At 32.5% G+C, this 24,550-nt stretch overlaps 1 protein-coding gene across 8 annotated transcripts; it reads left to right on the top strand.

The window, feature by feature from the left end:
• The first annotated feature begins 389 nt into the window (after positions 1 to 389).
• LOC105777445 (protein TIFY 4B) lies at positions 390 to 5,778 on the top strand. Of its 8 annotated transcripts, XR_008190029.1 has the most exons (10): positions 397 to 805; positions 962 to 1,120; positions 1,229 to 1,376; positions 1,847 to 1,976; positions 2,069 to 2,240; positions 2,783 to 2,842; positions 3,493 to 3,556; positions 4,511 to 4,722; positions 5,233 to 5,586; positions 5,680 to 5,778. XR_008190029.1 is itself a non-coding variant. In XM_052622594.1 (9 exons), exons 1-9 carry the CDS (start codon positions 667 to 669, stop codon positions 5,247 to 5,249), a joined length of 1,095 nt encoding a protein of 364 aa, XP_052478554.1. In that variant the 5' UTR covers positions 394 to 666; the 3' UTR covers positions 5,250 to 5,778. The 8 variants fall into 8 exon arrangements, 7 of the variants coding, with proteins under 7 accessions (XP_052478556.1, XP_052478558.1, XP_052478555.1 ...); XM_052622594.1 differs by having other exon boundaries at positions 394 to 805; positions 3,499 to 3,556; positions 5,233 to 5,778; XM_052622593.1 differs by having other exon boundaries at positions 5,233 to 5,778.
• The last annotated feature ends 18,772 nt before the right edge of the window (positions 5,779 to 24,550 follow it).

Raw genomic sequence — 24,550 nt, forward strand, 5'->3', positions numbered from 1 at the left:
ACATGCTATTATATAACTTGTGATAGTGTGATATCTCCTGACCGTTTTAAAAGATGTTTTCTTATAGCAATGACATCCAATCGAGCTAACTTCGATGAAGTTGAGAGTAATGCTCAAGCCTCCGTTCATGGAGTGCCATCGAGCGGTACAAGGTCCGTATTTGAGGGCGGGGAGGAGAGGTTAAGGAAATTCTAATTCTTAATAAAACTTTTATCTTTCTCTGCTCGTATAATCCTAAGTTAAACAAAAGAGTTTTAAATACTCGGTATAAGTTTTAGTTAAACTAAAGGGTTTTAAATATTTATTTTATTATTTTTATCTTAAATTTGAAAGTAGTCCAACAACACCTTATAATAATGATATTGTAGGTAAAAAAGAATGAGTCTTGTAGAACGAGTGTTTTAACAATTTCAAGATCCAACTAACGCTATTTTGTTACAGCTATATCTCTATTGAATCGCATCTTAAGAGTGCTTGACCGCGCCTCAAAATCTTCCAATATATATATAATAATAATTAAATACCAAAGCTCGCCTCACTGAAGCCCAATTTTCTCCTGTAAAATTGCTTGTTGCGGCGTCCGCCCATTTAGTAGTAAAAAATTGGCCTTCGAGTTCCCTGTAGTTACCTGAGTTGCCACTGTGGTGGATTTGTGGCGACGGTTAGATGGAGGCTGGGGTAACGACGACGGCGACTACAACAGCGTCGTTCAGTTCGATACTTGATAAACCCCTCAGCCAACTAACCGAAGAAGACATTTCTCAACTCACTCGCGAAGACTGTCGCAAATTCCTCAAAGAAAAAGGTGCTTTTGATTTTTGTTTTTTTGATCTTCTTTTTACTTCTGCTTTTGCCCTTTCTTGGTCTCCGTATTTTCTTAACCGTATCCAGAATACTGGGAAACAAGGAGGGACAGCCAAAAAAAAAATGTAATATGTAAACATTGACACGTGCGTTACAGGAATGCGTAGGCCGTCATGGAACAAATCGCAGGCGATCCAGCAAGTGATTTCGTTCAAGGCGTTGTTGGAAAGCAACGAAGATTCCGGCGCCGGAGCTCGCCGGAAAATCCTTGTTTGTCCACCACCGTCACATTTTCCTCCGCAAAATGCGGTGGCGCGTCTTATTTCACTCTTATTTCTTCTTAAGCCACTTTTCTGGGTTCTGTTTGCTTCACTTTGTTATTTGGATAAATGGATAATGATCTTGGAATGCTCTGTTTAGGTAGCTTCAAATTCTGGTGAGTCAGTAAAAGAAGCAGTCTTTGGAGAAGAAGAAAGCCTGTACGGCCAAAAAGATCTTTCTTTGAAAGCTGCTCCGGTGGTGCAGATGAATTGTCAGGGCGGTGACACGGATGACAAGACTCTTTCGCCTAGGTTTAATTTCAATTTCCTATTACTACTTCGAATTGTGGTTTTTATCTAATTCCTTTGTTATTGATGGACTTGGATATATAATCAATTTATTTATTTATATCTTTTAAACAGTGATGCAATGCTAATTGGGTTTTCAAAAGGAATGATATTGACGGACTCTCCTAATATTTCTTTCGGTTTAGGATAGTTCATCTTTGGTGTGAAGCACTGTGCTATTATCTTTACCTTCCGTTGATCTATGGAAATTGCATTGACCTATAGAATGTTAAGTGGTGAGAGTTTGGTTTTGTACATTGAGTGGATATTGCCCTAACGCGGATAATATGGTCAAGGCAAACAGTTAACAACTTGCTTGTTTGATATATATGCAAATATATTATATTTCTATTTGTGAATAGGTGTGCTAATTGTTTTCAATTTAGATTTACAGTGAAAACTTATAGTTGTATACTCTTCTTTGTTTTCTTCAGTTTAGGCTCTCCACGGGAGTATTCAAAATTGCCTGGCAGAAGTCAATGTGAAACAAATGAGTTGGGTGGGCAAATGACAATTTTTTACTGTGGAAAGATCAATGTGTACGATGGTGTACCACTTGCTAAGGTAATGAAGCTTCCTCTTTCTGTGGATATATACCTGGAGAACAATAATAGCATGTTGGCCTTCTTCCAATGTATCGAAATATGGTTTTGCAGGCACGAGCAATCATGCACCTGGCAGCTTCTCCTATTGATTTTCCTCAGGGCAATCTATGTAATCAAAATGGTGCCTTTAGGTCCTTTCTGGGTCATGTACAAGAAGCCGAAGACAAAAACGACCTTACTTCATCTATTGCTTTGAACTTGAATTCTCATACCATGCACACTGGTTAGTGTCTTCAAATGGATAAATGAATTGCTCTATTTGGCTATTGCGATGAAGCAAATAATGGTATTGTTAAACATCTATGCTGCAATTGAACTGTAGCAGCATTTAAGTTAATGGAAAAGAGAACTCAGACATTGGTTGTTACCGATGTTTGGACTGGATTGCCATTTCTTTTTGCACTTGAAACATATGTCTTTGTTATCTTTATAGAAGGAAACTAACTTTTCATCTTTTTTTAATAATTTCCACTAGGCATGCTTTTTGTAGGTTGTATAACTTCCTTTCAATCGTATATGTATTAAGAGATCATATATGTATTAAGAGCTAGATGCTGTGTATAAGTGTTTTAGATATACTAAACAGAAAATAGACTATTGGCATGACAGTGGCATGTACTTGAATGCTGAGATTTAGTTAATTCCAATAACATTTCCTGGTTGAAAGTTTTCCCTTCTTTATTTTTCTTTTTAATTTTTAATCTTATTGCTGATTTAGTAACTTGTTGATAATTTAGTGGTTGTGATTACATTTTGCCTTCACAGAGAAGATGACAGAATATCAGCAGCAGTTTAGGGGAAAAGCAAACATCAGTCGTGATTCTGGTATGGTATTTTCTTTTTTTCATTTATTGTTCGGATTTAGTGTTCTATAATATGCAAATGCTTCATAACTCTTGTTTCTTAGTGTAAAAATTCTCTACATAAATAATAGAAATGGAGTTTTGAATTTCATTGGCTATATTTTGCAGCCAAATGATAGGGTCTAGACGAGCAGTCCGTTATCATGATATTATAATTAATTCAAATGTGGAGAAATTGCCAAGGAGATGAAACTCTATATTTTATCTACCATAAACTTTACCTATTGGCTGAGCTATTATTTATTTGGTTATAGATAAAATTTTAGAAGAATGTACATGGCCAAAGATTTGCTACCAAGATACATAGAGACTGATCCTAACTTATATGTCATCATTAAAAAGCTTAGTTCTGTTGTTCTAGAGTTTAGTTCCCACCTTTTTATTTATGCAACATGTAAAAGAAAGTTCTTGATCATGTTAGTTTTTGTCGCTAAATAAACTCTAGAAAAGCATATCCAAATGGCTCCTCGAAAATGTCAGTGCCTTGGGGTCTTCATGATACTTTATTGATGATTGGGCCATTGGGAAAGTAAAAATTATTTTTTACTGCTTGATAATATACCATTATTGGCTCTTTATTTCCTGTTGTAACACTTGTTGCTCGGTTTGAAGATGTAGATGGACAGGTGAGCAGAAAAGAATCATTGCAGCGATATCTTGAAAAGCGAAAAGACAGGTATCTATACCAGCTAAGACATCCCTTGCCGAATTTACTTCTAATCTCAATTTACAAATCAGCAGAGCTATATCATTTTGCACAATTTGGTATCTGAACAAAAAGAAAAAATATTATAATTAAGTATCCAAAATTTACTTCCGTCACTTGCTACTATAAATGTTTTAAAGACATGCTAGTTTTTGAACAGTATAAAAATGCGAGACATGGTAATTTTATTCGTTAGAAATGTCATGTCAGCATTTTTAAAATATTTTATTTTAAAAATGATTTTTTTTTATCTTAGTTTCACTCTTTTGAATTAGAAAACATAACAAATTTAATTTCTGTTTTGGATTAAACTATTTTAATTCTTTGAATTTTTGAAAAGAAAATTAAAAGAGGAGAATCAGGAAAAAAGAAGGAATTAGAGAGAGAGAGAGAGAGAGAGAAAAGGGGAGAGAAGGGGGAGGGGGTGCTGGCCAGCCCAAGGTATACCGGTGATTAGTCAGCTGGTACTGCTGCCTTGCCCTCTATCTTCCTCATTTTTCTCTTCCTCTTCTCTTCCCCAGCCTGCTGCCAATCTTGTTATCTCGAAGCAGACCCATGGCAGATTGGCCCTTTCTCTCTTTTTTTCCCTTGAATTTTTATTGATTTTTTAATTCTAAGTTTTTAGCTTATTATTTTGAAATTTGAAAAATAGTTTGTTGGCCTGGAAATGCTGATATGGCATTGATTTTGGCAGACGACCTTCTATTATTAGACCTACGTTGGCATTATGTAATGATGTTAGCCACTTGAGTAACTTGACAGAGATACACATTTGGGTACTTAACTGAGAATTTTTTTTCTTTAGGTCCCAAATCACAAAAGGGGTATACTTCAATCACCTATTCATGTATTAACCCTTAGAATATATTTCTGGATTACATGTATGTTACCTTAGAATATATTTATGGATTATTCTTCTGTTAGGGGAAGATTCTTTAAAGGCAGGAAAAATGCAGGACAAGCTTTGTCTAGCTCGGAGATGTACCTGAACCATCAGATAAGAGCTCACTACTTAAATGGACAAACAAACCAGAGCAGAACAAGTTCTCCACCACAGTCTGGAGTGCCACATGCATTTTATAGCTCAGCTGACAACCAAGAGCTTGTGAATTTTTCTGTAGATCTCAATGATGAAGGTAAGTTTTGAAGTAATCTTTACATTTTTGTTTGATGTAAAGATGCTACTTAGTTTGCAGTCACACCTAGTAACGCACTATACTTGATGTTTAATCATATAATTGTGTAAATGTCTGGTTCGTGTAAAAACTGTGGCTGAAGGATGCCCATATTAACACACGCACACAGACGTATATTATATTGTATAGTTGCTGTGGGGCAGTTTTGATGATCTTTTTTCAAACAAAAAGAAAAAAGGTCTTGACTATCTGTCTGGGCAAATAGATGAGCCACGTTTCTGAAGAATAATCCAATAGTTTTGCAAGTGTTAAAATTCTGTTAGATTTTAAGTTACAACCGGCTATACCATAGTTTATTTTGGGGTCCTATTTGGGGTATGTCAACATATTTCTTTGATTTGGATAATGTTTGTATCTTCTAATTGCTCATTAATTATTCACATAGTTACTCTCCAGTCAGCCTTTAGAGTATGGGCGGAAGAATCTTACTGTGTTATGATTTCCATGCAGGTGGTCAAGAACACTGAATTGAATGTCTTTTATACATCAAAAGTACATTCATTGGGATTTGAGTGAAGAGATGCGTTCTTTAGGTGCATTACCCACAGCGGACATAGGAGAGGAAAAAGTAACTGGGGAGAGCCTTTGACATGCCTGCATATGTATATAAATATATAAATAATATTTATATATATTTATATCATGATTTGGCTTGTATGGGTCGAGTTCCTTACTCGGACAGACTCTTGTTTTGAGTGGTATGATGAAGTTGCAGAATTTTCTGATCAAATTTTGCAAAGCTGAGCGACTGTGTTGGGGAATTTCTTGTTTCTGATATTAGGATCTCTACGTCTTTGCTTTGAGGTATAGGGAGCCACATGTAGCGGCAAGCAATGCTTTCCTTTTGCTTTAATCTTGATATGTAAATTTTGTACTAATTATAGCTTATTGGGGCAGGTGAACTAGCTCTTTTCCTATCAAGGGGTTTATCTGTATCGTGTTTATTACCTTCAATTCACTTCTATTTGGCTATGTCCAAATGATTCCTTGTAAAAACTTTCTTTTTGAACTTCCCAATTCACTTTCTTTTTTAAACAATAGAATAAATATAAATAAAATAAAAACTATTAAATGTCTCAAAGTCTCAAACACTAATACTACGGTAGTGTTAATTAATAACTACATATGAAGGTTAAACACATGCGATATTTTGTGTTTTTGTTTTTTGAGGGATTTTGTGTTAATTTTTGAAAGCTATGTATGAAGGTTGATTCTTGAACACTCATATGGTATGTTGTGTTAATCTATAACTACATAAGATTTTGTTTTTCTGAAAGCTATATATGAAGGTTTGAATCTTGAATCCTGGGGATTCAATCGTTTAATTGTTAAATATTTATATATTTCCGTCTTATATTGTTCTGTAGTGAAGGAGAAAATGACTTCACGCTTAGGCTTCATGAAAAGTTGGCATTAGGTATGTAAGAAATTAACAGGGTGTATTAGTTGCTCCACGTGTTATTTTTCTATTTGTCTGAGCTCTTTTTCTCGTGTGTATTGTGATTTTATGTTTGATTTTATATGAAAACATTGGGTGTGATTGTTTCATGAAAAATGTTTATTCAATTTAATAATTTCATGTTATTCTCATTTCAAAGAGCTTATTCTAACGATTTTTAACCACGTTTTTTATTGTACCAATGACACATTAATGTCAAATTTTATTCATATATTTGTTGTTATCATATTATTAAGCACAATACCTATTTATAACAAAATATAAAAATATTTCACATTTTGTTGACTCAATCTTTATTAACCTTGTTACAAATATATTTTTCTTTAAACATTCTTTGTCTCAGAACTAATTTACTTCAACATTCACTATCTTTGTTACAACTTAATAATTTCTCTCACGTATTCAGTTAACCTTTCAATTTAGAGTCTTTGTTAAAGATTTCACTTCATATCTTAGATAGATTAGTTCATATTTTCTAAACATTTACAAGTTCGTAAACTGAATTTATTGTGGACTAAGCTCACTTCTTATTCCCAACATTCCAATCTAACTTAATATCAAATTTGATTTTATAGCCCTTTGTAGCTTTAGTAAGAATGATTCAGATATGCAAAACTCCATCCAAACACACCAAGATATTGCACTAGAGGTGCCCCAGTCACACACACCAAGATAATGCACTCGAGGTGCCCCAGCCACAAACACCAAAGATCTACATAAAAATTGCAATATAATTGCATATCCTCCAAACACACTAACAACACAAACGTGTTATGCCATAAGGCATCAGAACATAACTCTACACACACATACCCATACAAGTTGCATCTAATTCCTATGACATGCCAATTATATCTTAGCTAATCTACCAAGCTCATAAGAGATTTCATCTTATTAATCAATTTAATATTTAATAGTTCACATAATTACATATCATAAAATGTTATCATGGTTTCAAAAGGACACAACAAAACTTATATTTCACACGCATTACATTTTGGTGCTTATTGGCACCCAATCATCACTTATACTCATCCACATGATCACATTGTCACCTAAGTGACCCATATCACCACACAATGCTTCACATATTTACATATGCACTTACCAAATCAAATCATTCCACAAATGGCATAAGTCATCCTCTTTTCTTAATTTACATGATTACTTATTAGGTGACCATGTCGCCATATCACACACTTTTATACAATTTATCATTTAATACTTGAAATACCGACAAATTAATTCACAAATAAATGCTTATTAAGCAATTTAATTTTCATAACATATCACTACTCATTTCCTTACTTCTTTCTTATCAAAGTAAGTCATATTTCAAATTTCACGTGACTACCTTATTTTAAAATGTCGATTAACACAAATGTTCATTTCCACAAAAAAATCATGCCATGACACTCAAGTATTCAAATTCTATTACAAATTTTATTTTCATATATTCTAAGGAAATTTTAACTAATATTATCATTTTCTTCACAATCATCACAAACACATGAAATCATACTTACTCTTATTCCAATATACAATAATTATTTTGGTCATTTATTAAACTAATTACCAATTTTCATAATCATATTATCGAGGGAAGTTAGCAAATCCAAGGGCACTTACCTCTTGGATGAACTTAAACCCAAAACTAAGCTTTCTAACACTTGAATTCTCTTTTCCCGAGCATGGAAGCTCACTTTCCATCATTTCTTATTCTTTTTATTAGAAGCTTTCTCTCTCTAACCAGCATATAAAACCTAAGCTTTTATGGGGAGATTGATGATGAAAGTATGCTTAGGAGGTGATTTCTCCTTGATTTTGTTAATAACTCAAAGTGGATTGAAGAAATTTGTGTTTAATTTGAAGAAAATGTGAGAAAAATGGAAAGGAAAAACTCTTCCTTCAAGCCTAGGGGGTTTCGCTGATAATGAGAAGAAAAATGGTGAATTTTTTTCCTTTTTTTTAATACATTAAAAATTATCAAGTTAAGGTCAAGTTAAGGTCAAGTAAAAGTTCTAACTTAAAACTTGTGGTCCACATTAAATCACCATGCTTTCATCACATCCAATGGCTCAAAATTAATCTAAACAAATATAATATCTCTTCAAATAATATTTTAATATAAATTTTACGTAAAATGACCAAAAGCCCATATAAGGAAAATTTGCACTTTAGTTACTTTTACCCATTTATCACACTTCACATTAGACTTAAAATTTAACATATCCAAAATTTATAAATCATACTTATACTCTAATATTAATTCAAAAATGATAAGAATTACACTTTTCCCCCTTTTACAGTGAAAATGGTAAAATTGCCATTTGGTCCCTATACTTTCCACTCTTATTCAATTTAGCCCAACAATGGCTTTCATCATACTAATACATATTTCATTTCATTCTCATACCAAATAATCACATTTTCTCTACTAGGCCAAATTGCACTTTAGTCATACTTTTTTAAAATTTATGATTTGGTCATTTTTCCAACTTTTCAGATTCACAATTGTGGCATTGATTTCCGTCTTCAATGTCAAATTATTCTTTGTGATTTGTCTTTAGCTTACTCATTTATGAAATTCCTCAATTCTTCTTTGTATCCGTTTTTGAAATAGTACGAGATGTTGTATTGATAATTTTGAGTGTGCTACATATGTAAAAAACTAATTTTCTTCAATGCCAGAAAATTCAATTTTGAGCTAGGTTTCTTAAATCGAGCCATTCTGGGAAGTCAAACAAGAGGTTATTAAGGGGTTTAATTAGAGACTTTAGGAATTAAGGCTTTTGGACTAGATTGTAAGGTTACTAAAATTAGAGAGGTTAATGCATGAGTATTAGAATGTTTTGTTTAGCACATTAAATCTCCTTATGTTGTAAATATTTCAAGCCCTTAATGGAAAAAATTCCCTTTTTCTAAAATCGGTAGGAGGGTACATTTGTTTCACATCATATTCACAATTTGCATGTTTTTGCTACACCAAAATTCTCTCAAGTTTTCTTACTCTTTCAACTTCAAATATTTGTTTTAATTGAAGCAAAATTTAAGGTGAGTTTATTTTACATTAAAACTATTCATGAAACTAGAAATTTCGTATCAAGACTTTTGAGATACTCTTTCTTTCTATTTTCTTATTTTCACATTAGTGATGGTGCAAGAGGAAGGGATTTGATTTTTTATTCCTTTATTCGTTTTTGATATTTCCATCAATGTAAAGCAGTTGTAACAACCCGATTTTGATCCTAATCGGACATAGTGTCTTTGGGACCATGAAACCGAGTCAGAAAAATATTTTAATATTATTTTGTATGTTTATTATGTGTGAATTTGATTGTGTGAAATTTCTGTGTTTAAATTTTATCGTTTGAATGACCGATTAAGAAAAATAACTTAATCGCGTTAAATGAAAATTTAGGGGTTAGGTCTAAAAGCACCTAATTGTTGTTGTCTTTTTAAATGGGAGGTTTAAAGGTGCAATAAGACCAAAAATAAGATAGTGGGTGGCAATAGTCAACATTACCCTTATATTATATGTTTGTTAAATTAATTAATAAAGGTTAAATAAGTAAAATAACAAATAAATAATATATGTTATGTTAAAACATAAAAAAATGGCCATTTTCATCATCTTTCTTAGCCGAAATGAATAAAGAAGAAAACCATTAAAGCTTATTAGTGATTCAGCACTTTACTAGCTTGATTAAGGTATGAAATTGTTTCGATTTTTGATAAATTTTATGTTTTTAAGATCGTTGTTTTGAATACTTCAAAACCCATGTCTTAATTTGGTGAATTGTTGATGATTTTGAAATGTGCCATTGATGAATGCTTGAGCTTTGTGATATTAGTTGATGAAATATGAAAGTTAGGTGTTAGATTAATATGTTTTATCTTTGAATTTTTGGTGAAATAGAGTAAATAGGGTTAAATTGTAAAAATAAATTTTTCAGGGATTAAAATGTGAAATAAAAGAAATGTGTGGATTTGTATGAAGTATATGAACATTTGGCCCTAGTATAGTGTGGCCAAATTTTGTGTATTTTGTGTTTTATGCAATAGGGACTAAATTGCAAAAAGTGTAAATGTCAGGGGCAAAATGGTAAGTTGCCAATTAATGTGTTTTTGGACTAAATTGAATGTGATAATGATTAAACTAGCTCATTTTGAATATATTTAGATCGAGAAAAAAGAAATCGAAGTTAGATCGGGGAAAAGCCAAAGTAGTCGAATAATCGTCCGACTTCGATTTCTCATCGTCCGAGGTAAGTCTATTAGCAATTTAATGTTTTATATCAGCATATATACATGTATATGATTTATATTCTTAATAAGTTGTGATAAAAAATATATAAGTTGAATTTAATTAAAGTATGAAAGGTATATGTATGAATATATATATTGTTCGAATATATATGTATACATATATATAGGTTCTTGATTTTATTTGAAGTATGAGAGTTATAAATATATATTTGAAGTCTCAATATATATATGTATATACTTGTATAATTTTTGGAATTTATTTAAGGTATGTATGTTATATTGTATATGTGAGTTTCGATTATATATATATACATGTATAGTTTTTGAGTTAAATTAAAGTCATGAAATATATACATGAAAATGTATGAAGTGAACATAGTTGTGCGTGTATGGATAAATTCTTCAAATGAATTTAAGGTATGAACTATATATTTTTGGATGAATGTGGTTCGAATGGATATAAATGTATATATAAAATTATTGAGTTGAGCTAAAAGTATGGATTGTAAGTACAGATGTGATTCAGTTATGGTTTGCCAATTTCTTGAAAGTGTGGATAATGTTACATGAATTATACACATATGCTTTGAACATGTGTAATGCTAGTAAGAGTTATATGAGAAATTATTTTCGTATTTGTGATATTCAGGTCCTGTGCCTAGCAGGCTTAATGCCGGTGAACTTTATAGACTTAATGTCTACCAGGCTTAATGCCGGTGAACTTTACAGATTTAATGTCTAGCAGGCTTAATACCGGTGAGCATTACAGACTTAATGTCTAGCAGGCTTAATGCCGATGAACTTTACAGACTTAATGTCTAGCAAGCTTATTGCCGGCGAACTTTACAAATTTAATGTCTAGCAGGCTTAATGCCAATGTCCTGATTCAAGCTTCAAGCTTAACAAACTATAATGATGAATCATTTTTAATAAGTGATATTTATGTCTTAATTGGAACTAGATAATCACATTGATAAATTGTAATAAATTATAAAAATGTGGTTGTGAGTATTCGGTTCTATATTTTGTTACTTATATGCATACAACTAAAAGTATTTGATAGGTACATATGTTTTCGGTTTTATATATATATATACGTTGGATGAGTATATGCATTGAATATAAAAGTTTGATAAGTTTATTTATACATTTGGACATATGCGTTGATGTGAACATAAATTAGTTTAAATATATTTGTGGGAAACATATATATATTCGGTTATATGTTTTGATGAACATAAATATTTGGTTATAAGCATTCAAGGAATTTATAAATATAAATATAAACAAATTGGCTTGTAAAATGTTATAATTTTTTAATTTAATTGTTAAAAACTTACTAAGCTATCATTGGCTTATTGTTTATGTTTGTTTCTGTTTATTTTCCCTGTCTTATAGATTTTTTTTTGAAGTGGTTTGAGAGCGGGGATCGTCAGAAAAGCTTATTACACTATCGATAGATAATGGTATTTTAAGTTGAAGTTCCTTTTGAGTCTATGGCATGTATAGTCTAAGATTAGATGAAATTGTTATTTTGCTAGTAAATCTGTATTAAAGCCTTGCAAATGTGGCTAATTAGTTGTTTTATTTGGTTTTGGTTTGAATGATAAATTAGTCATATTTTGGTTGTGGTTTAGGATTATATGAAACTTGATATATTTATGCTTGGTTATGTGGTTTGTTAGAGTTAGAGTTAGATTTTATATGATTATGTATATAGGTATATATATATTATACTTATAAATGAAAGTATTTATGCAAAATTTTAGAAATATTTTACTTGCATGTTATAAGTAGATTAAATGAATGTTCAATTTTATAAAAGTTTTAATTGTTGGAATTGAGTTTGATCGGGGTTATACTATTGGGAAGCCAAACTCATAGGATTAGAAGTTGAATTTATATAATAGTATATATGTTTAAAATGTGCTATGAAATGCGTTGTTACATGGTAATAAAATGAAAGACTTTTGTAAATTTAGGTATAATAATTTTTAATTATATATATACGGTTTTGGTAATTATAAATAAAATTGATAAATAAAATTTGGTTTTGTGTTTATAATATTTGAGATTAAAATGATGATTGACTTTGCATTTTTGATTGATGTATTTTATGAAGTAAATTATATATTTATTTCTATAAATCACTTTGTGAATTATGTATTTGTTTTAATTGTATTCAATTGTGTTATGTTTGTTAATACCTTGTAACCCTAATCTGGTGACGGATATGGGTTAGGGGTGTTACATTTGTTCGGTATCAGAGCTACGGTTTAGTCGATTCTAGGACAAACGTAGCGTGTATGAGTCTAGCTATACATGCCATATTTTATACTGTGATAGTGTGATGACTTCTGGCATCTGCAAATGTGATTTTGTATAGTAATGGATCCCGATCGAGTCGTAGCCGATGATGTTGAGAGTATAGCGCATGCTCCTGCGCAAGGGACAGAGTTGGTAGATTCTAGATCGACCTCGAGTAACCAAGAGGGAGAGGCTAAACAAGCCTTTTACCAAATGATGAACGATTGGTTTACTCAATATATCCGGACTAATCTGACTGCACAACAACCTCCACCCTCGATTAATCCATCTTCGATTCCTGTTATACCTCAAGTGAGTGATATGTTGAGATTACTTAAGCCTCCTGTTGATAAAATCTGAAAACACGGGGCCGAAGAATTCAGGGCCACAGTTAATGATGATGCTGAGCAGGCTAAATTTTGGCTTGATAACACAATCCGTGTATTCGAAGAATTGTCATGTACGCTCGATGAGTGTTTGAAATATGCCATGTCTTTGTTACGCGATTCTGCCTATCATTGGCGGAACACTTTAGTGTCGGTTGTGCCGAAAGAACGGGTTACCTGGGAATTCTTCCAGATTGAGTTTTGTAAGAAATATATCAGTCAGATATTCATTAATCAGAAACGTAATGAATTTCTTGAACTGAATCAGGGTCGCATGACTGTCACTGAATACAAGCGGGAATTTGTGAGACTCAGCAGATATGCCCGAGAGTGTGTTTCGACTGAAGCTATAATGTGTAAACGATTTGAAGATGGGCTGAATGAAGACAATAAACTGTTAGTTGGCATACTTGAGTTAAAAGAGTTTGTGGTACTTGTTGAACGAGCTTGCAAAGCCGAAGAACTCGGGAAAGAGAAGAAAAGAGCTAGCTTTGAAGCTAAAGATTCTCGTAAAAGAACATTCAGTAAATCATTCCAGTCGACCTTAAAGAAATTCAGAGAGGATCATAGTCGATCTAAAGCTACTGCAGGGTTTTCTAGATGAGATCAAGATCGACCTCCCGTGAGTTCACGAGCCACTTCAGTTGCTAGTGTTGGCAATGTTCAACAAAATAGATCAGAGTGCAAGCATTGTGGTAAATGGCATCCTGGAGATTACAGATTGCATGATCGGTCTTGTTTTAAATGTGGATCAAAGGATCATTTTATTCGGGAGTGTCCTATGTTAGCCGAGCAAAACACAGTTCAGTGTACTAGACCGAGCAATGTGTCAATGCGAGGTAGACCACCCAGACATACGGGTAATGCAAGTGGTAGTTAGAGAGGGACAAAAGACACGGCAGTTCGACCTGAAGCTTGTGCACCTGCTAGAGCATATGCTATACGCGCTCGTGAGGAGGCTTCTTCCCCAGATGGCATTACTGGTACTTTTCTCTCTATGATACTAATGTTATTGCATTGATTGTTCCTGATTCGACTCATTCATATGCGTGTGAGACTTTAGTATTCAGTAAGACTTTGCCTGTTGAGTCTACTGAGTTTGTGATTAGAGTATCAAACCCCCTGGGCCGGTGTGTTTTGGTTGACAAAATGTGTAAGAGTTGTTTGTTGATGATTCAAGATTCATGTTTTCTGGCTAATTTGATGTTGTTGCCATTCGACGAGTTTGATATTATTCTGGGTATGGATTGGCTGACTTTACATGATGCTGTGGTAAATTGTAAAAGGAAGACTATTGATTTGAGATGTCAGAATGATAAGATTATTCGGGTTGAATCTAATGATTTGAATGGTTTACCAGCTGTGATATCTTCGATGTTAGCTCAGAAGTATGTGAGAAAGGGCTACCAAGCTTACTTTGCATATGAGATTGATAGTAAAGTGACTGACAAGATGGTTGAATCAATACCAGTTGTGTGTGAATATCTAGATGTATTTCCTGAAGAATTACCAGGGTTGTTGCCGATTAGAGAGGTTGAGTTTGGGATTGAGTTAGTACCAGGGATGACTCCGATATCCATAGCTCCGTATAGAATGACACCTATAGAATTAAAGGAATTGAAAGTTTAGTTACAAGAGTTGACAGATAAAGGTTTTGTAAGACTGAGTTTCTCTCCTTAGGGAGCACTAGTTTTGTTTGTGAAGACAAAAGATGAAACTATGAGAATGTGTATCGACTACAGACAGCTTAATAAGGTAACCATAAAGAATAAATATCCATTGCCACGGATTGATGATTTGTTCGATCAGTTAAAAGGGACCACTGTGTTTTCAAAGATAGATCTGAGGTCAGGCCATTATCAGTTGCGAGTTAAAGACTCTGATGTGCCAAAGACTGCTTTCAGAACGAGATATGGACATTATGAGTTTCTGGTTATGCCTTTTGGACTTACTAATGCACCCGCAGTTTTCATGGATTTGATGAATCGTATCTTCAGATAGTATCTAGATCGGTTTGTGGTAGTGTTCATAGATGACATTTTGATATACTCCCACGATGAGATCGACCATATTGAACATTTGAAACTTGTGTTGCAGACCTTACGAGATAAATAGTTGTATGCAAAGTTCAGTAAATGTGAGTTTTGGTTACGTGAAGTCAGTTTTCTGGGTCATGTTGTATCAGCATCTGGTATTAGGGTTAATCCGAGTAAAGTTTTTGCTATACTTGTTTGGAAACCTCCGAGAAATGTCTCTGAAGTTTGGAGCTTTCTGGGACTCGTTGGTTACTATAGACGGTTTGTGAAAGGTTTTTCTATTATTGCGACCCCAATGACGAAGTTGGTTACTATAGATGGTTTGTGAAAGCTTTTTCTATTATTTCTGACTTTGTTTCGAAATGTTTAATATGTCAGCAAGTAAAAGCCCAGCATCAGGTACCTTCTGGAATGCTTCAGCCAATCATGATACCTGAATGGAAATGGACCGAGTCATAAGGGATTTTGTATCCGGTTTACCATTGACACCGAGCAAGAAAGATACAATCTGGGTTCTTGTTGATAGATTGACAAAATTGGCTCACTTTGTTCCTGTCCGTACTGATTAATCACTTGATAAACTTGCTGAATTATACATTTCTCAAATTGTGAGGTTGCACGGGGTACCTATTTCTATTGTTTCGGACAGAGACCCGAGGTTCACATTACGGTTTTGGAACAAATTGCATGTTGCTTTAGGTAAGAAACTACACTTTAGCACATCTTTCCATCTGCAAACAGATGGCCAGTCTGAACGAATCATTCAGATACTCGAGGATATGTTGAAATGTTGCATTTTCGAGTTTGAAGGTACATGGGAACGATACTTGCCTTTGATTGAATTTGTATATAATAATAGTTTTCAGTCTAGTATTAAAATGGCACCCTACGAGGCTTTATACGGTTGTAAATGTCGTACACCATTGTATTGGACCAAGCTCAGTGAAAATAAGATCCACGGGGTTGATTTGATTAAAGAGATTGAAGAGAAAGTAAAAGTGATTCGGGATAGTCTGAAATCAGCATTGGATTGTCAGAAATCATATGCAGACTTGAAAAGAAAGGATATAAAATTTCATATCGGGGATAAAGTGTTTTTAAAAGTCTCACCGTGGAAGAAAATACTCAGATTTGGTCGCAAAGGCAAGTTAAGTCTGAGATTCATTGGATCGTATGAGATTATAGATCGTATCGGGCTGGTTGCTTATAAATTGCTGTTGCCACCTGAGTTACAAAAGATTCACAATGTATTCCATGTTTCGATGCTTCGTAGATACCGACCCGATCCTTCGCATGTGATCAGTCCGACTGAGATTGAAATTAAGCCTGATATGTCATATGAAGAAGAGCCGATTAGCATTCTGACTTCTGAGGTTAAAGAATTATGAAATAAGAAAATTCCATTAGTGAAAGTACTGTGGCATAAACACGGAGTTGAGGAAGCAACCTGGGAGCCAGAGGATGCAATGAAAGAACGTTGCCCACACCTATTCACCGGTAAGATTTTCAGGGACGAAAATCCTTTTAGGGGGAGAGTTGTAACAGCCCGATTTTGATCCTAATCGAACATAATGGTTTCGGGACCACGAAACTGAGTTGAAAAAATATTTTAATATTATTTTGTGTGTTTATTATGTGTGAATTTGATTGTGTGAAATTTCTGTGTTTAAATTTTATCGTTTGAATGACCGATTAAGTAAAATAACTTAATCGCGTAAAATAAAAATGTAGGGGTTAGATCTAAAAGCACCTAATTGTTGTTGTCTTTTTAAATGGGAGGTTTAAAGGTGCAATAAGACCAAAAATAAGATAGTGGGTGGCAATAGTCAAAATTACCCTTATATTATATGTTTATTAAATTAATTAATAAAGGTTAAATAAGTAAAATAGCAAATAAATAATATATGTTATGTTAAAACATAAAAAATGGCCATTTTCATCATCTTTCTTAGCCGAAATGAACAAAGAAGAAAACCATTAAAGCTTATTAGGGATTCGGCACTTCACGAGATTGATTAAGGTATGAAATTGAGTAAATAGGGTTAAATTGTGAAATAAATTTTTGAGGGATTAAAATGTGAAATAAAAGAAATGTGTGGATTTGTATGAAGTATATGAACATTCAGCCCTAACATAGTGTGGATTTGTATGAAGTATATAAACATTCGGCCCTAGTATAGTGTGGGCAAATTTTGTGTATTTTGTGTTTTATGCAATAGGGACTAAATTGCAAAAAGTGTAAATGTCTAGGGCAAAATGGTAAATTGCCCATTTATGTGTTTTTGGACTAAATTGAATGTGATAATGATTAAACTAGCTTATTTTGAATATATTTAGATCGAGAACCAAAGAATTTGAAGTTAGATCAGGGAAATCCAAAGTAGTCGAATAATCGTCTCACTTCGATTTTTCATCGTCCAAGGCAAGTCTCTTAGCAATTTAATGTTTTTAAATCAGCATATATACATGTATATGATTTATATTATTAATGAGCTGTGATAAAAAAATATAAGTTGAATTTAATTAAAGTATAAAAGGTATATGTATGAATATATATATTGTTCAATATATATGTATACATATATATAGGTTCTGATTTTATTTGAAGTATGGGAGTTATAAATATATATTTGAAGTCTCAATATATATATGTATATACTTGTATAATTTTGGAATTTATTTAAGGTATGTTTGTTATATTGTATATGTGAGTTTCGATTATATATATATACATGTATAGTTTTGAGTTAAATTAAAGTCGTGAAATATATACATGAAAATGTATGAAGTGAACATAGTTGTGCGTGTATGGATAAATTCTTCAATTGAATTTAAGGTATGAACTATATATTTTTGGATGAATGTGGTTCGAATGGATATAAATGTATATATAAAATTATTGAGTTGAGCTAAAAGTATGGATTGTAAGTACAGATGTGATTCAGTTATGGTTTGCCAATTTCTTGAAAGTGTGGATAATGTTACATGAATTATACACATATGTTTTGAACATGTGTAATGCTAGTAAGAGTTATATGAGAAATTATTTTCGTATTTGTGATATTCAGGTCTTGTGCCTAGCAGGCTTAATGCCGGTGAACTTTACAGACTTAATGTCTACCAGGCTTAATGCCGGTGAACTTTACAGACTTAATGTCTAGCAGGCTTAATGCCGGTGAACTTTACAGACTTAATGTCTACCAGGCTTAATGCCGGTGAACTTTACAGATTTAATGTCTAGCAGGCTTAATACCGGTGAGCGTTACAGACTTAATGTCTAGCAGGCTTAATGCCGATGAACTTTACAGACTTAATGTCTAGCAGGCTTAATGCCAGTGTTCTGATTCAAGCTTCAAGCTTAACAGACTATATGATGATGAATCATTTTGAATAAGTATATTTATGTCTTAATTGGAATTAGATAATCACATTGATAAATTGTAATAAATTATAAAAATGTGGTTGTGAGTATTCGGTTCTATATTTTGTTGCTTATATGCATACGACTAAAAGTATTTGATAGGTACATATGTTTTTGGTTTTATATATATTTGCCTTGGATGAGTATATGCATTGAATATAAGAGTTTGATAAGTTTATTTATGCATTTGGACATATGCGTTGATGTGAACATAAATTAGTTTAAATATATATGTGGGAAACATATATACATTCGATTATATGTTCTTGATGAACATAAATATTTGGTTATAAGCATTCAAGGAATTTATAATATATATATAAACAAATTGGGTTGTAAAATGTTATAATTCTTTAATTTAATTGTTAAAAACATACTAAGCTATCAATGGCTTTGTAACAGTTCGATTTTCGCCCAAATCGGAATAGTGGTTTTAGGAACACATATTCGAGTCTGAAAAATATTTTAATATTTTTATTCTATGTTTATTATGTGTGAATTTACATGTGTGAAAGTTTCATGAATTAATTTTATTGTTTGAGTGTTAATTTGATAAAAGGGCTTAATAGCGTAAAATGAAAACTTAGTGGCTAAATATGAAAGTGCCTAATTGTTGTTGTCTTTTTAAATGGGAGGTTTAAAGGTGCAATAAGACCAAAAATAAGATAGTGGGTGGCAATAGTCAACATTACCCTTATATTATATGTTTATTAAATTAATTAATAAAGGTTAAATAAGTAAAATAACAAATAAATAAAATATGTTATGTTAAATTAATTAATAAAGGTTAAATAAGTAAAACAACAAATAAATAATATATTTTTATTAAATTAATTAATAAAGGTTAAATAAGTAAAATAACAAATAAATAATATATGTTATGTTAAAACATAAAAAGGGCCATTTCATCATCTTTCATAGCCGAAATGAACAAAGAAGAAAACCATTAAAGCTTATTAGGGATTCGGCACTTTACTAGCTTGATTAAGGTAAGAAATTGTTTCGGTTTTTGATAATTTTTACGTTTTTGAGATCGTTGCTTTGAATACTTCAAAACCCATGTTTTAATTTTGTGAATTGTGGATGATTTTGAAATGTGCCATTAATGAATGCTTGAGTTTTATGATGTTAGTAGGTGAAATATGAAATATATTTGTTAGATTAACATGTTTTGTTTTTGAATTTTTGGTGAAATTGAGTAATTAGGGTTAAATTGTGAAAATAAATTTTTGAGGGACTAAAATGCTAAATAAATGAAAAATATGGAGTTGTATGGACACTAGGAATATTCGGCTCTTAAGGAGTGTAGTCAAATTTTGTGTATTTTGTGTTTTGAGCAAAAAGGATTAAGTTGTAAAAAGTTTGAAATGTTAGGGCAAAATTGTAATTTGCCCATTCATGTGTTTTTAGGGTAAATTGAATAGAATGGTGTTTACATAAGCTTAATTTGTATATGTTTAGATCAAGAATTAAAGAAATCGAATTTGGATCGGGGAAAGACAAAAGTGGTTGAGTAGCCGATTTAGCAGTCGACGACATCCGAGGCAAGTCGATAAGCATTTAAATTTTGTTAAATTCATTAGTATATAGTAGATAGGTGATAAATGTAATTATTGAATGTATTAATGGTCTTGGCCGACTATATTTCTTGAAATAGGTAAGATTATTTGAGTTCGATTCAATTAATAATTAATGTCTGTAAGTCATACGAACCTTAGAAATACATGGGATTTTTTGATAAGTGTTTTCGTGAAAGACCACGTCTGGGACATTGGCATCGACTTGTGTTTTCGTGTAAGACCACGCCTGGGACGTTGGCATCGACTTGTGTTTTCGTGTAAGACCCTGTCGGGACAACGGCATCGATCTGTGATTACATGTAAGACCACGTCTGGGACGTTGGCATTGTACGAACTGTTTGACTATTCGTATATCCTATTTTATTTCGATCGGTTCAACGGGCAAAGTTAAACAAAAATGGTTATGTAATTGAAATATACGTGCATGTATTTATTAGTTAAAGAAATATATGGAAATAAGGTAAGTTATTTATTTGGAATTATATATCTTATGTGAATATAAGTTTTGAATTATTATGTTGGTATGTATAGATGTAATTGATTTTGGTTGATAATTATGTTGTTAAAGGTAAAAGTTTTATAAGCATTTGTACAAGGATATAATCGGTTCTATAAATTATATATGTGATTAAAGTGTGGTTATGTAATATATAATAGTCTGGTGTAATCAATTATATGCCTTTAATCTTTACTAGTTAAAATATTTCTTATGCTGTTGACTTACTAAGCTTTAAATAGCTTACTGTGTGTGTTTGTATTTGTTTATCTTTGTCTTATAGATTTTGAAGACGTTACGAGCTCAAGGATCGTCAGTAAAGTCCATCACACTATCGACTAAATTACGGTATCATATAAGTTGAAACTTATTTTGGACTATGGCATGTATAAAGTAGCCTTGAAGTTTAATTAATTTGCAAGTGTATATATATATTAAAGCCATGCGAAAATGGCTTAAGTAGCTCGTTGGGTTGAATTATGGATTATACATTTTTTGATTATGGTTTAGCATTTCATGAATGATATTATATATGTGAATGTTGTGTGTGTGTGCTTGTTTGGATTAGTTATAAAATGAATACATGATATGCTTAATAAATGGACGTTTATTTATAGATGTTGAAGATAATTTACTTTCATATTCTTGGTTGAATAAGTAAATGTGTGAATGTTGTTTGTGTAATGATTTTTGGTATTCAATTGGGTTGTTTGATGTTAGACTTAATTTAGGCATACAATATAATCAATGAAATAATAATAGCTTGGCAACATCAATTCAAGATTTAGTGGAGAGAATTTGTTATGCCTAGTGTGCATTATTTGCGTAATGTGAATTCACTTTGTAGTTTATAAGTTCGGTTTTGGTTAATTTATGATTTAAATATATTTTTATTGTCGCTAATAATAGATGGATTATAAGTATATGGTATAGTATATATATAGATTGGTGTTGTTTAATATATGAAATTGACATAACTTATAAGGTGCAGCATGTTTGTCATATGTATTAAAACATATAATGTTAAGCTATTTCACATTGGTTAGGTGATATATATATAAATATATATATAAGTGAAATGTATGATATGCCTAAATTTAATAAATAATTAAATATAGGTTATGATTTATAGATTGCAATATGCTTGCAAAGGTTGACTACTACTTATATTAGGTTTGCTATTTAGGTAAATGCATGTGGTATATTCGATAAGTATGGAATTATGAAATTAGATTTTATTTCGAATTGAATTGACATGTTACAAATGAAATTAGGTTGACTTAAATATGAAAGTTTAAGTGTAAAAAAAGTTTGAATATTAGGTTAATGAAATGGCATAAAATGACAAGTATAAGTTTCTATTTTATAATATAATATTAGTATCCTATGTAATGAAATGAAGTCCTTTGGAAATGACCAAACCGTGTATATGACTTTGCAAATTTTGGAAATGGAAGATATGTGTATTTATGTGTATGTTATTTTTATCTTATTTATTTGGTTTTAGATTATAATTAGTTTTATAAATTTAATTGGAATTAAATTCTCAAGTATATAAATTAATAGTAAATTATTGGTATGTGTATTTGGTTTAAATATTAAGCATGCAAATTTGGTATACTTGATTTGTCTCATTTTGTTTATGTAATAAAAAAACTTGAAATAGACTTTAAGTATGGTAATGCCTCGTAACCCCAATCCGGAGGCGGACACGGGTTAGGAGTGTTACAATTTGATTGGTATCAGAGCTACGATTTAGTCGATTCTAGGACTAACGTAGCGCGTGTGAGTCTAGCTATACATGCCATATTTTATACTGCGATAGTGTGATAACTTTTGACATCTGCAAATGTGTTTTCATATAGTAATGGATCCCGATCGAGTCGTAGCCGATGATGTTGAGAATATAGCGCCTGCTCTTGCGCAAGAAACAGAATCGGTAGATTCTAGGCCGACCTCGAGTAACCAGGAGGGAGCAGCTAAATAAGCGTTTTACCAAATAATGAACGACTAGTTTACTCAATATATCCGGACTAATCCGGCTGCACAGCAACCTCTACCCCCGATTAATCCATCTTCGATTCCTGTTATAGCTCAAGTTAGTGATCCATTGAGATTACTTAAGCCTCTTGTTGATAAAATTTGAAAACACGGGGCTGAAGAGTTCAGAGCCACTGATGATGATGATGCTGAGCGAGCTGAATTCTGGCTCGATATACTATTCGAGTGTTTGATGAGGTATCTTGCACCCCTGATGAGTGCTTGAAATGTGCCATATCTTTGCTACGGGATAGTGCATATCACTGGTGGAATACAGTAGTATCGGTGGTTCCGAAAGAGCGAGTGACCTTGGAATTCTTTCAGACTGAGTTCCATAAGAAATACATCAGTCAGAGATTCATTGATCAGAAACACAAGGAATTTCTTGAATTGAAACAGGGTCGGATGACAGTGACAGAATATGAGCAGAAATTTGTGAGACTCAGTAGGTATGCCGGAGGGTGTGGTTCGACTGAAGCTATTATGTGTAAAAGATTTGAAGATGGGCTGAATGGAGATATTAAAGTGTTAGTTGGCATACTTGAGATAAAAGAGTTCGTGGTACTTGTTGAACGAGCTAGCGGAGGAGCTCAGGAAAGAGAAGAGAAAAGCTGACTTTGAAGCTAGAGATTCCCGTAAAAGAACATTTAGTAAGTTATTTCAGTCGACCTCAAAGAAGTTTCGAGATGATACTAGCCGTTCAAAGACTGTTGCAGGGTATTCACGACGGGATCGGGATAGACCCCCTGTGAGCTTGAGAGCTACTTCAGTTGCGAGTGTGGGTAATGTCAGATCAAATCAACCCGAGTGTGAACCTTGTGGTAAACGACATTCCGACAGTTGTAGATTGCATGATCGGGCCTGCTTTAAATGTGGATCGAGGGATCATTTCATAAGATTAGTTGCGAGTTAAAGACTCTGATGTGCCAAAGACAGCTTTCCGAACGAGGTACGAACATTATGAGTTCCTGGTTATACCTTTCGGACTTACTAATGCACCTGCTGTTTTCATGGATTTGATGAACCAAATCTTTAGACAGTATCTGGATCAGTTTGTGGTAGTATTCATAGATTGTCGAAACCATTTTTTAAAAAACAAAAATTAGTTGTCGACTTAAAAATGAAAATTGGAGTCGCCACCGATCTTTTGATAAGATGTGATCGGATCACCTTGAAAACGATTTTGGTCTACGAATTAAAGATGGGTTCGGGAGTCAGTTACGTACGAGGAAGGGTTAACACCCTCGTAACGCCCAAAAGTTGGTACCTAGTTGATTAATTAGTGTCTTAATGTCGAAAATCAAAAACTCAAAAAAAATAATTTAAAATACGATATTTTGTTAAAATATTAAAAATTTTCAAGAAAGGGGCACATTTCACGTTAATTGAGAAAAATAATTATATCCCGTAAGTTAGGACACAATGTCTTTAAATTTCCTATACGTGAATACATGCCAAAAATTACTTATTTAAAAAAATTTGATTATCTCGATTTTAGAAAAAAAATCATGTCCCGTAAGTTAGAACACGATCTTTTACTAATTCACGAGATCATTTTTTCAAAATTTATGCTTAAAAAGGTTCACGTATTTGGATTTATCAAGAAAATCTTAACCCCGTAAGTTAGGGAACAACCTTTCAAATTTTGAAGTATGTAACATTAAAAAGGATTTTATGTATCAGGTAAAGATTCTGATGTAAATGTAAAAGAACAATGACATAACGCAAACTGATAATACGAACAAAATATTAAGATGATAGTTAATAATAAAAT

This window comes from Gossypium raimondii, chromosome 10, assembly GCF_025698545.1.
Source record: "Gossypium raimondii isolate GPD5lz chromosome 10, ASM2569854v1, whole genome shotgun sequence".
Classification (NCBI taxonomy): domain Eukaryota; kingdom Viridiplantae; phylum Streptophyta; class Magnoliopsida; order Malvales; family Malvaceae; genus Gossypium; species Gossypium raimondii.